Source organism: Microtus ochrogaster, chromosome 18, assembly GCF_000317375.1.
Source record: "Microtus ochrogaster isolate Prairie Vole_2 chromosome 18, MicOch1.0, whole genome shotgun sequence".
Taxonomy (NCBI): domain Eukaryota; kingdom Metazoa; phylum Chordata; class Mammalia; order Rodentia; family Cricetidae; genus Microtus; species Microtus ochrogaster.
This window is the reverse complement of record NC_022020.1, coordinates 43,521,615-43,533,415: the sequence shown is the minus strand read 5'-3', so window position 1 is coordinate 43,533,415 and position 11,801 is coordinate 43,521,615. Positions and strand designations below refer to the sequence as shown.

The window sequence follows — 11,801 nt, the reverse complement described above, 5'->3', positions numbered from 1 at the left end:
CAGAGGATACCTGTGGGTGTCATCTCAGGTGTCCTGTGAAGGCCAGAGGATACCTGTGGGTGTCATCTCAGGTGTCCTGTGAAGGCCAGAGGATAACTGTGGGTGTCATCACAGGTGTCATGCACTTTTTTTTTTTTGAGCCAAGGTTTCTCATTGACCTAGAACTTATTAAGTGTACTAAGTGAGCTCACTGATTACTTAGTGAACTCAGGTCTAGCTGTCTCCTTAATACCCAACACTAGGGTTCCAAGCATACCCTTCAAGCTTAGCTCCTTTTATGCAGATTCTAGGGACTGAACTCAATTCCTCGTGCTCGCTATGTAAACACTTTACTAACTGGCCTACCTCCTCAGCCCCAGGCCAGGATTATTTTTTAAAATCTTATTTTAATGCCTCTGGGATCTAAGTGTAATTGTGGGATTTCATGGAGTCAACAGCATTGGAGACATGTTTCTATGACACACTTGTGGTGTCTGTGTGTGTGTGTGTGTGTGTGTGTGTAATAACACATTGGCACTTAGTGCTCCAGCTCATCGTGCTGAAAGATGTCAGCTTGTGCTACACAACCAGCCTCACCAGGATTACTGCTTGAAGTAAGGAGGCTCTAAGGACCCTTAACGAGGAAATGTCAAGTATCTATTAAGGCACAGATCAGCGCCCGTGACTTAAGCAGTTTTGCATGAGGATTGGCTGAGGATGCGTTTAAACATTAAAAAAAAAAAATGTGTGGCCAAGAGAGAAATTAACAGGGAAGAAAATTTACAAAACCCCTCTCCCCCACCCCCACATGCATCTTCTAATATAGAGGCAAAGTACAAATAAGTCACTTTCAAGGAACTCTCGCTATGGAGTATTTTTCAGAAGACACCAAAATAATTTCCCGCTGTCTCAAAGGATAGAAAAGCACAGTTCTTGCGGAAACACACACCCTTTCTTCTTAAGCCTCCTCCATCCTAGTCTTTCATCTTCCTGTGATTTCCTTCCTTGTGCTTCAGGCTAACAAGCTTGGTGCATCATCCCCCTTTGCTGATGCAGAAGAAAAGAGCCTCATTCAAAACATCAAGCAGCTTTCAAAATAAAACAACTTTGTAAAGTGTCTCCATCCATGAAAAAGAACAATAAAAATGCATTTTCCAGGTCCCCTGAAAGTGCTGAACCCTGTGCCCATCACATAGAAGAAAAAAAAAACTCTCCACAGGCTGACAATACCAGCCATCAGCGTGGAAAGCCGCCCAGTGCTTCCCAGATTAATTTAGTCACTGGCTGAGAATGACTCTCACTTCTTGTTAAAGGTTAGGCTGTGATTTTACGATTTCATTGTAGGATTATCTCACGCCGCAAACCAGAAAGAAAGGGTAAGAAATGCTTACACCTTAATATATCTAAACACAATGTTAGTGTCTGTGTGAGAACATCTTGATGACTATATCCACAGTGCAGGAAAATCTCAAGGATATAAAGGGGGTATGTAAAGATTGGAGGGGATTACATGTATTCCTGATGCCAAGAGAATAATAACCAGGGAAGCTTTTACATAGAAACTTGCACTAGAAAGTCATACCATATGTATACATAAATGTTTTTGCTTTTATTAAGAGGTTGTTAGACATCTTCTGTAGCTACCAAGTTCTTGTTATTGAACCCATACTACTTACTCCTGACTAGGGCAAAAACCTATGGTTAAAATTTATTATATATTAGAAGAGGCAAGACCACAATGAGATTTATCACATAAGAATATGTATACTTGGTAATAAAGAGCACAGGATTCTGAAGAGAAGGCCTGGTTCCATCCGCACCTCTGTTCATGGAATCCTTGGTCAAAGGGAAAAAGGAAAGGGAGAGAGGTCTACACTGAGGAGGTGGAGCTTAAGATGAGTTTGAAGGATTACATATGCAAGTCCCCCATTGTGCAGAGACCATCTTATTTTGGATATGAGGCTAAGCATCAGTAAGGGCCTTAACTGATCTGTCTGGAACCCTACAGTAAGAAAACTAGGCCCAGACCATCGATACTGACTGAAAGACTTGAAAGTTTTAATAAGGTTTCCTCAAGAAAATTTCGTTTCTGACAACTGGAGAAAGTGTTAGTACATTGAAATGTAACTTTTTTTGATGTTGCCTTCGTTAGTTTGACGCATCAGTAATGAATGGTGAAACTATGCAGTTTTTACAAGGCACTAAGCTAAAACTATCTGCTCCTCAGCCAAGAGCTATGTTCCTATAATATCTATTATATAATCCACTGGACTAGTCTCTGTAAGTGAGATAAATGTTCTCATTTTGTTATTTCCTACCTTCATTAGTTTTATATATCTTGTGTTCCTAATTTGTTCCAGGCAGAGTCACAAATGTTCAGGTTTTCTACAAATTAAAATTGTTTTTCTATCAGAAAAAGAAAAAAAAGGTGACTTTTTAGAGTTTGCTTTCAAGGTATTTTCTGAGTATTTAAACAAGGATTATTTGACACAGTCACCAACAAGATACTGGTTCTAGCCAGGAAACCCACTGTGTTGTAAAACAATCAAGAACACATTATTTCGGGCAACTTACGATATACGTGTGTGAATACACATGGATCAACCTGAATCAGCAGCGGCCTAAACAATAGCGAAGGCAACCAGCAAACCCGCAGGACCATCCTGGCACCCATCATCACTTCACCCAAAGCAGAGCAGGCAGCTAACACATTACTGCACTAGGGAAACGCTTCTAATAGGTTTAAACAAAGAAAATTACAAAGATCTGTAATGAACCAATATTTCAGCTCCCTATCTGAATATGTTTTTTTTAAAATGGACTAAGCTATTCCTTGCTATTTATTTGATAAGAGGAGAGTCTAAAAAGGTTAATGAAATTCTATTCACTGCTGTATGCTTTAGAATAATTTGTAGTCTGAATGTCTTTGCCTAATTTCTTGCTGCTGATACTCCAATTGGATACAGATTAACAGTTAAATTCTATCACCTTATAGAATCTTCCCCATGAGGAAGAAATAGCAAAAAACTGAGGAGGAAGTAGATTCGTAGACATTCTCCATTCACATAAAGGCGGTCTTAGCCAATTTTCTTAGTCCTTGGTCCATCATTCAGAAGTCACATCCCCACGACAGAAATCCTTGGTGCTTATAGTACATCGGGGTGTAGACATCTCTCTCTGGAAAAGAAAACACTCCCATACATCTGGTATACCTCACCTGACTCTTACAGTTTTATTTCAGCTATCAGTATACAGGAGGAAGCCCCTGCTGTCTCTGGGGACCATAGTCTACACTGCACGTGACCAACAGTGAATCCTGAAGCCACAGGAGTCTGCACCCCTAAGGCAGCAGAATGAATGGCTCCAGGTCATGCCCTATCACTGGCAGACCTTTGGCCACTTCTTTCTTAATTCCTGAAGATGCCTTGTCTGTTCATTCCTGAAAATGGTCATCAATTCTTTCTCTAAGTAGAAAGCGTCTTGAAAGACACAGAATGCCATCTCCAACTACCAGGTGTATCCATTCTTGTTTCTGGCACATTTATGCCTTTATTCCCTCCATCTACAAATATTTACTGAATGTTACAGTATGCCCAGAATGAAGGTAGATGACAGTGAGTTAAACAGACCAAAACCTGAACTTTCGTTTTTTTTTTTTTCTAAACCTGTATTTTTTTATGGGGCTTACAACCTAGAGGGAAAGATGAACCAGACAACAACCATCAAATAAACAAGGCAAACATTCTCAGGGAGGACCATTTTTGTTAAAAGTCGAAAGGGAAATGTGATAGCAACAATAGACACCCTTTGAGTATGTAAACAGCAAATGCAAATGCAGAGAGGAAACCAGTATGTCCCAGAACTGGAAGGCAAGTGCTGAGCAGTATGAGACCTTAGATGGTATATATGGATGAAAAGTTGGGGGGTGGGGGCAGATCATGCACGACTTAGTGGATCATGGAGTTTATTTGGATTACACTGAGAAGCACAGAGCTTAGGGACGGTAGCAGCCTGCTCTGAAGCGTGTTTTCACAAGGTCACTGTGGCCTCAAGACAGAAAATTGATTCTTGATAGGCCTGAGGGAGAAGTGGGGAAGTCAGCAAGGACACTACTGCCATTACCCATGAAGAGAGGACGATGCCTTGGAAGGGATAACAGCATTGGAAACAGGAAACAAATGTTAGATTTTGTAGCTAAGCCAACAAGACTTGCTGGAAAATGGATATTGGATAAAGTGGTTTTTTTTTTTTTTGATTAATAAACCATGTGGTGCTGAGTTAAATAGCATGACCGCCCAGTCTTTTCTTGCAGCCATTGCATCTGAGCACAGCTAGCACAAGCAATATGAGCATCTGTAATAGTCGTGTGTCCCACATAGGACAAACCAGATGTGCGTGTATCTTGTACAGATGACCTTTATCAGAGGTTGGAAATAATGTAGAACAAACAAAGCAATAAATTAAAAAACAAAAACAAAACAAAACCACCTCTCTAAGGCTTCTGTATCAGGAATGTCCTGGCAAGCCCTATTGACAGGAGGGTCCTGTTAAAGAGAGGCATGGCCTACTGAGCAAGACGAGCCGTCAGAAGGGGCTGGCTGCTCCATCTGTTGATGGTCCTAAGACCAAGTGAGTATGAAAGTGATGACTGTCGCAAAAGCATCCCCTGCATCCTTGACTTGCCCTTATGATGATGCCAGGCACAGCATCTGTGGAAGCAACGGCTGCTGCAAAAGCACAGCACGCATCTTTGACTTGCCCTTATGATGATGCTAGGCACAGTGCTGAAGGCGGGGCATGTCTTCATTGTTTAGTCCTCACGTGACTATGGAGTAGATAACCTTATTCTTAGCTTAAGCATTAAGGAAGCGACACCCAGAGACACAAGGAAAGGATAAGACCTAGAGTCGGGTCGGACTGGGAGAGTGGTGGGGGATGGCATTCTCAGTTCAGGTAGTAGTTCCTTTAGAAAAACAAAATTAGCAGTTTCTGTGTGTGCTCATCACACAGATGATGGTCCATCAGTGAGTAGCCTTCAGTTGGCTCTGATGGACCATTCTTCTCTTCCCACCTCCCATCAGTATCTGCCCCCTCACTCCAGTGAATCCAATGATCTCATGCTCTGGCCGCTCCATCAACCTGATTGCTAAAGTGATTCTGACAGGGCTAAAAGGCATCTTAACTACTGGTTCTGGGGGGGCTGGGCTCCCAGGGCCTCCTCTCCTCAGACAACATCGATCGCACCATTGTGTCTGGGTAATAGATCTATACCACAGACTTTGCTAGGGAACATGTCAGCTTTGTGTCCCTTACAAATTGTGCCTTGTAACATCTTTCAGACAGTTTCTTCCGTTTGAACACCCTGCAGGCAGCATCTTACTGCTCCCTGCTGCACAGCACGCCTCCCTAATTCACAAGGTCCCTCGTGTTCCTCGCGCCGCACCTGGAAATGCTGATGCCAGCCTTGCCTTCAAGGCACGTTTTTACTGTCTGCGCATATCAGAAATGCCATTAGTGACCAAACAAAACCCCTTCGTGAGTTTTCGGGACCAAAATTAATTTCCAGTTCTCCCTCCGTTTGGTTTTAATCTTGAAATTAAGGAGCTTGAGGGACAAGCTTTTGTATCTGTTTATTGGTTGCTGGCTCATCTGGGACTTCCACTTGTACCTTGTGGCCGAAGGAGAAATAAATGTCTCGACAGTTGTTTAAAAATTATAAAGAAAATCCTATAGGTTCAGAAAACAAAAACGTGATTACTCCTCACAGTAAAGGTAGAGGGTTTGCCACGCAAAGAAAGAAAGACTCTGGGAAGTGCATAAGCATGCTACTGAGGGCTTGGAGAGAGAGCTGGGCAATGAAGGGCAGGATTCTCATCAAGGTCTTAAATTCAGTTCTTAGCACCCATGAGAGGTGGCTCACAGCTACCTGTAACTCTGGCCACCAGGGAGCCAGTGCTCTCTATAGTCACAGGTGCACACACACACACACACACACACACACACACACACACACCCCAGAGCTGGGATCCCGTCCCAGTCCTAGCTGCCATCTGGAGTCATCATTTCCCCCAACTACTTGATTTCCTTTCTCACCTGAGTCCACAGCCTCAGAGCCCCTGAGAAAGTCAACAAAGCCTTCTCTTGAATACACAGTTACTTCTTCATTTCTCTGCTCCTTCTCTATGGTTTCTCGGAGAAGAAGTTTCTAGAAGTAGTAGTTTCTAGTAGTCTGTGTTCGATCAGCCTTTCATGTCTGCTCTCTGTTCCTGGCACAACTTTTAACCCTGCCTGCCCTTGTCCTTCCAGAACCCTGCCAACCTTACCCAGCCCCAATATCTTTCCTTGGTCTATTGTTTCAGCTTTTCTCTGACCGTCTGTGAGATCAGTAAACCACTCATCATCACTTTCCGTTATCCCCAGCATCCAGTACGATGCTCTGCACACTGCAATCATTCAGAATAAGTCCTCAAACTGAACACATGAATGACCTTCTCAGACTCACACAATTCATTCAGTCTCATAATCTCAGCCACTTGCCAAGTACGATGAAGACGAACATATTAATAACACCTGGATCCCCTGCCCCGCCTCCAGCAGCTACCACCCAGTGGGAGGGGCGGAGGAAGAGAGGACCGATGCTTCGACAGATAGATTGATGAGGGGAGGAAAGAGGAGAAGGAAGGTGGAGGCAGGTAAATGAATTAGCGTCACTCAGTCATACGGGCAGGGGTACACATTTGGATGCCAGTGAAAGAGAAATATGCGTGGGTTTTTTTCCAAAACCTACTTTAATCAAGTCTCTAGTCAAATACATCAGGATTGCTTTCTGAGGAAACCGACTTTGAACAATCCTTCAACTTGCCTCGCTGGGAGCTGGACACACACTGGCTGCCTCTCAGAGGGGAAGCCCACTCTCCACTGACATGGTAACCAGTCCTATCGGATCTCACACAAAGATCTGAAAACCTCGCATTTGAAAATGTCCATCTCTCTTGGCTTCCTACGTCTTCTGAGAAGAAAGAAAATGAGAGCTGTGTGTGTGATCGTTATTACTGTATTGTCGTCACCTGACCCTGATTATCAAAGGGGAAACTGGGTTGCTGCTAGACAGAGAGCCTGGAGGACATTTTCCCTGGGTGGAACACGGGGAAATGGGAAGAACCTATCTCGTGTACCCATGCCTGTGGTGAGGGAAATAGAAAACGGCAGCACGCAAACAGGGAGTGGGGGACAAAAGGGAGCACCACCCTTTCAGCAATGAAGACTTGAGCCATTCCTGTGGCTAACAAACCTCAAGCAGCTGAGGTTCTGGGTGAGAGAGATGGAAACCAAGAACGGGAGAGGAGGACGCCATGGCTGGGGCTACGCGGCCAATAGCTGAGGAAAGGCGAGGAGCAGCTTTTGGTAATTTTCTGTTTGCCGAGTCCCTGTCCACATGTTTATCTTCACTCTATCCGATTATTGTTTTATTTTAGGTATAACGTGCTTCAAGTGAACTGTAGCATTCAGGGGACACAGCAGAGCCGTGACTAACTTTGGAAAGGTGTACAGTAGGCAGCAATGGATACAACACTCTCCTTATTTGGAGAGGATGGTGAAAACATTCTCGTTTGTGAAATGGGGGCTCTGTCGAATTAGGAGGGGAGACAGAATCATTGGGTTGTTACAGAGGAATTCAAGTGTGCAGAAGCACGAAGACAGTAACTGAGCCAACCCAGGAGTTACCAGTGCATCGCCTCCCTGTTCAAAATGCAGCCCTCACTGCCTGTCCCACAAAAGCAGCTGAGAGTCTTTTAGCTACTTTTCCTTTGCTCTCTGGTTGAAGACTAAGCATTTTCAGTAGAGGGCACTGGGAAGACACCGAAGAAGGTTAGGAGGTTTGGACTCTTGGCCCCAGGGTGTTAGCTCAGCAGTGACTTCTCTAGCACCTGTGCCTTCTTCAGAGTCCTGAGGGCAGCAAGAAGCTCCTGTTGCATGAGTAGCTCCCACTGATAACAGCCAGCAGCCGACAACCTCCTCCTTTTTGTGACAGAATGATGGTAAGACTGTGCTCAGTGCACAGGCGAGTGGACTGTAGTCTGTGTGACAAACACCAGGGACATAGATGCAGACTGGATATCCTACGACATTCTCACCATCTTCCACCCAAACAAGGACAGACCAAGAAATCCACACAGACAGAAGAGAGCAGGGAGCTGGGACAACCTAGTACAGTGTGGTGCCAAGAGGGCCTATAGCAGAAAGAAAACAAAAATCCATCACTACCACACGCCACTATCTTATTTCGTTTTTGTCTAAGATGTATGGGAGACGAGGAAAGTAACACGGGGCATCTGGGATTTGCTTGATACCCATGTGCTAATGCCAGTTTCTCAGTCCTGCCAAACTCACCAGGTATTTAAGGATTTAAGGACAGAGGATTCGGAGGACATCCAGTCCCCAGTCTATGTCCTGATGTTTCCCCACACTTAGACTTCAGAGTCAGCATGCTCTTCTCACATCAACACGATGGGTGGGAGGGAGCATGCGCGTGCATGTGTGTGCGTGTGTGTGTGTGCGCGCGCGTGCGTGCGCGTGCGTGCGTGTGTGTGCGCGTGTGTGCCTGCGCGTGCATGTGTGCACGTGCGTGTGTGTGCGTGTGTGCGTGCGTGTGTGTGTGTGCCTGCGCGTGCATGTGTGCGCGTGTGTGTGTGTATATGTGTGTGTGCGTGTGTGTGTGCGTGTATGTGCATGTGTGCGTGTGTGTGTGTGTGTGTGCGTGTGCGTGCGTGCGTGCGTGTGTGTGTGTGTGTGTGTGTGTGTAGCGCACGCCACGGGGTTTCTGCATTGGAGTGCAGGTGTCCATGGAAACCACAAGAGAGCATCAGAGACCCTGGAGCTGTAGTTACAGGTAGTTGTAAGATAGGTTCCTAGAACCAAGCTCCTGCCTTCTGGCAAAGCAGAGTGTGCTCTTAGCCTCTTTGTGCTGTGGGTTTAAAAAGTGTCAGGAATGTTATTCTTGGAGCATCTTTAAAGGCTTCAGAAATCTGTTCACGTTTATTTATAATTTTGTTTGTTACAAAGCCAGAACATGAATTTTAGAGAATAAGCTAAAAGTTGCTTAATTATCACGTTTTATTGTTAGATCGTATGATCTCAGAATATTGGAGTCAGAAAACTCTAACACAGAGAGCAACCTTTTACTTTCTCAAAAGCCAAAGTCAGCTTTAAAGAGTCTAAAGTTCTTGTAGGCTTCTGTTTTGTGCACAAATGCCCTCTAGTCTGAGCCCTTAACTTGAGGTAGTCTCCAATTTTTAGGAGAAAAAGCAGCTGAAATCATTCCACAGCCTCCTGCCCTGAGCTGAGTAAGAAACCCATTTCAGATAAAGAACCCAGCCATTTCCCCCTTTCCCACTTTACAATAATATTTTTCTTCAAAATGTCTAGGTACAACTGGGTTTAAAGTTAGAAAAGTTAATCAAAGTGATCTCGTATTTGCGGTCAGTCAGCCAGGAAAATGGACACAAGCCAAATCCCACATCCCAAACATTCTGCCTCAATTGCATGTGGACAGAGTGCCCACCCTGCCTCCCTGCTCTCCATGAGAAGTGGAACAAAACTCTGAAAGACAGTTACCCACTCTCTGTGCTACATACATGGAGCTAGGAGGAACAGCATGGATGAGGTAGATTTGCACTCCACAAGGCCCTCTGCCTGGGATGGAGACAGGAACTTTGGCTTAGAGTAACCCGCAGACAAGGGGCCCACACAACAACCCCCGGAGACAGACAATGGCAGATGGGCACTCACCACTGGAGCAGTTGGTCCCACCCCAGCCGGGCTCACACTGACAGGTGTTTGGAGCGATGCAGCGGCCGTGGACACATTTATCAGCACAGTGAGCTGTCAGAGAGGAAAAAAAATATCAATCAAACCGAGAAAGTTGGCACAAGAAAAAAACCAACAACAACACAGCTGTTGCGCTCCCTAGGCTCACATATCACTAAAAACAACATGCGTGCTTCATAGCTGCTTTCAATCCTCTCCTCGGCCCTTTCAGAGTCTACTGTCTAACCAAACAATTCCCTTCTTATTTTGCTATTTCTAAGGAAATTCCTCCATTTCTACTGTTTAATTCTGCTTCACACTAAATTAGGGCAGCCGGGTCAAGGAGAATTGTCTAATGCATACTTTAGAAGCTATTTCAGTGGTTCCCAAATACATCCTCTTTGTGCTGGGAAGAGTGGACGTGGAGAAATAAACCACAAAGCAAGATATGAGGACTCCCCAGTGACAGCACAGTCAAGAGGTCATTTCCTGTCTATGATATAGTCACCAGAAACAATGGCCGCCTTTCTCTGCGAAGGCATCCACACTATGACACAGCAGAGTCGAAAATGCATCGTGCTGGACCTCAGTGCCTCTCACACACATCAGTGTTCTCTAAATACCTAGATAGAGAAGTTACTGTGTGAGCTAATGAAAGCACTTGGAGTTACAACATTTTTCTTAAGGATGGAGTAAAGTACCCTGACTTAGATGCGTTTTATTAATCTGCGCTTATCATTAAAGAGAAACACATTAACTGCCCAACCTCATAAAATATCAGTACATAAGTAAGCCTCGAGTCCAGCTGCACACACTAGTAGCATTTATTGTAGTTGTTTTCAGTATTTATTTTTTATTTTTTGTACTATACATTGTTTCTTCACAAAAAATAGAACCATAGTATTTTTTAAATTGTTTTTCTACCCAACATAATGAGAAGCGTGTCATTAAATATTTTTATGTACTTTATTCATCATTGTTGTTATAATGCATGCCAATAATGTATATATGTATATATATGAATAATTATGAATCTGTAATAGATGAGTATTATGAATATATAAGATTCACAATCATGGCCACTCAGAAAGTCTTGACCTTAGACATGAAGAGAGATACAGGGAAAGTTATCTGGGATAAAGAGAAAGAGAACACCAGAAATCAAAACAAAAACCAATGGGATGAGTTTTGCTTGTTGCAGGATTGGGGACAACAGGACAGACAGAGAACCAGGCTGGTGTCAGCACTCCACTCTGAGAATTAGCAAGGAAAAGTCCAAGCGAAGTTGAGACCTGTAGACAGAGGACCACAGAAGGACTCACTACCACCAGAGTAAGCTATGAGTCACATGTTAGTGGCCCAGTGACTGGGATGCCAGGCCTGTTGAGCACAAGATTCTGACCTACAATAGAGTTTCCTGACATCAGAACTTTAAGAAAGCACTTGGTGATCTTGTAATAGTCAATTCAGAATATTATACCGTTAATAGCCAGTAAGAGCAGAAACCACGCATAGCTTATGGATAGACCAGCCTCACAATATGTCACTTATATAGTCACGTGAAGTCAACATGTGCTGACCTCAGGATTCCCTTCCTTCTGTCTCTATGCACGTGTTTGGCCTCACAGGTGGTGTTTGTTTGTAAGGCCACATCGCTCTCTCCTGTGATCTGTTTAAATTTAGGCATGGATGGTACTGGAACCATCAGCTTGCCGTACTCAAACACACAAGATCCAGTTAAACACAACAGGAGACAAGATGACCATGCAGAGCAAGCTCCCTACTGCACACACGTGTCACAGGGTAGCATGTCCAGAGGCCTCCCGCTTTTTAAGAATGCTGCCCACCATAAGCAAGTCACCATGACAAGGCTTGGCCTTACCTGCCTCATGGACTGATGGCATTTAGGGTTGAAGCATATGGTTGCTTAGCAATCTTTTTCTTTTTCAGGGTACAGAAGCTATTTAAAACCATGTTTTCATATCTTGAGACATTTTAGAAATTAGATGCTATTT

At 44.1% G+C, this 11,801-nt stretch overlaps 1 protein-coding gene across 1 annotated transcript in view; it reads right to left on the bottom strand.

Annotated features, from left to right (window-relative positions):
* Window positions 1–11,801, bottom strand: part of Megf10 (multiple EGF like domains 10) — a 149,523-nt gene that overhangs the window by 63,738 nt on the left and 73,984 nt on the right. The window contains exon 5 of the mRNA XM_013349584.2: window positions 9,769–9,861. Within this exon, the coding sequence (XP_013205038.2) occupies window positions 9,769–9,861 (93 nt within the window). The remainder of the gene's footprint in view (window positions 1–9,768; window positions 9,862–11,801) is intronic.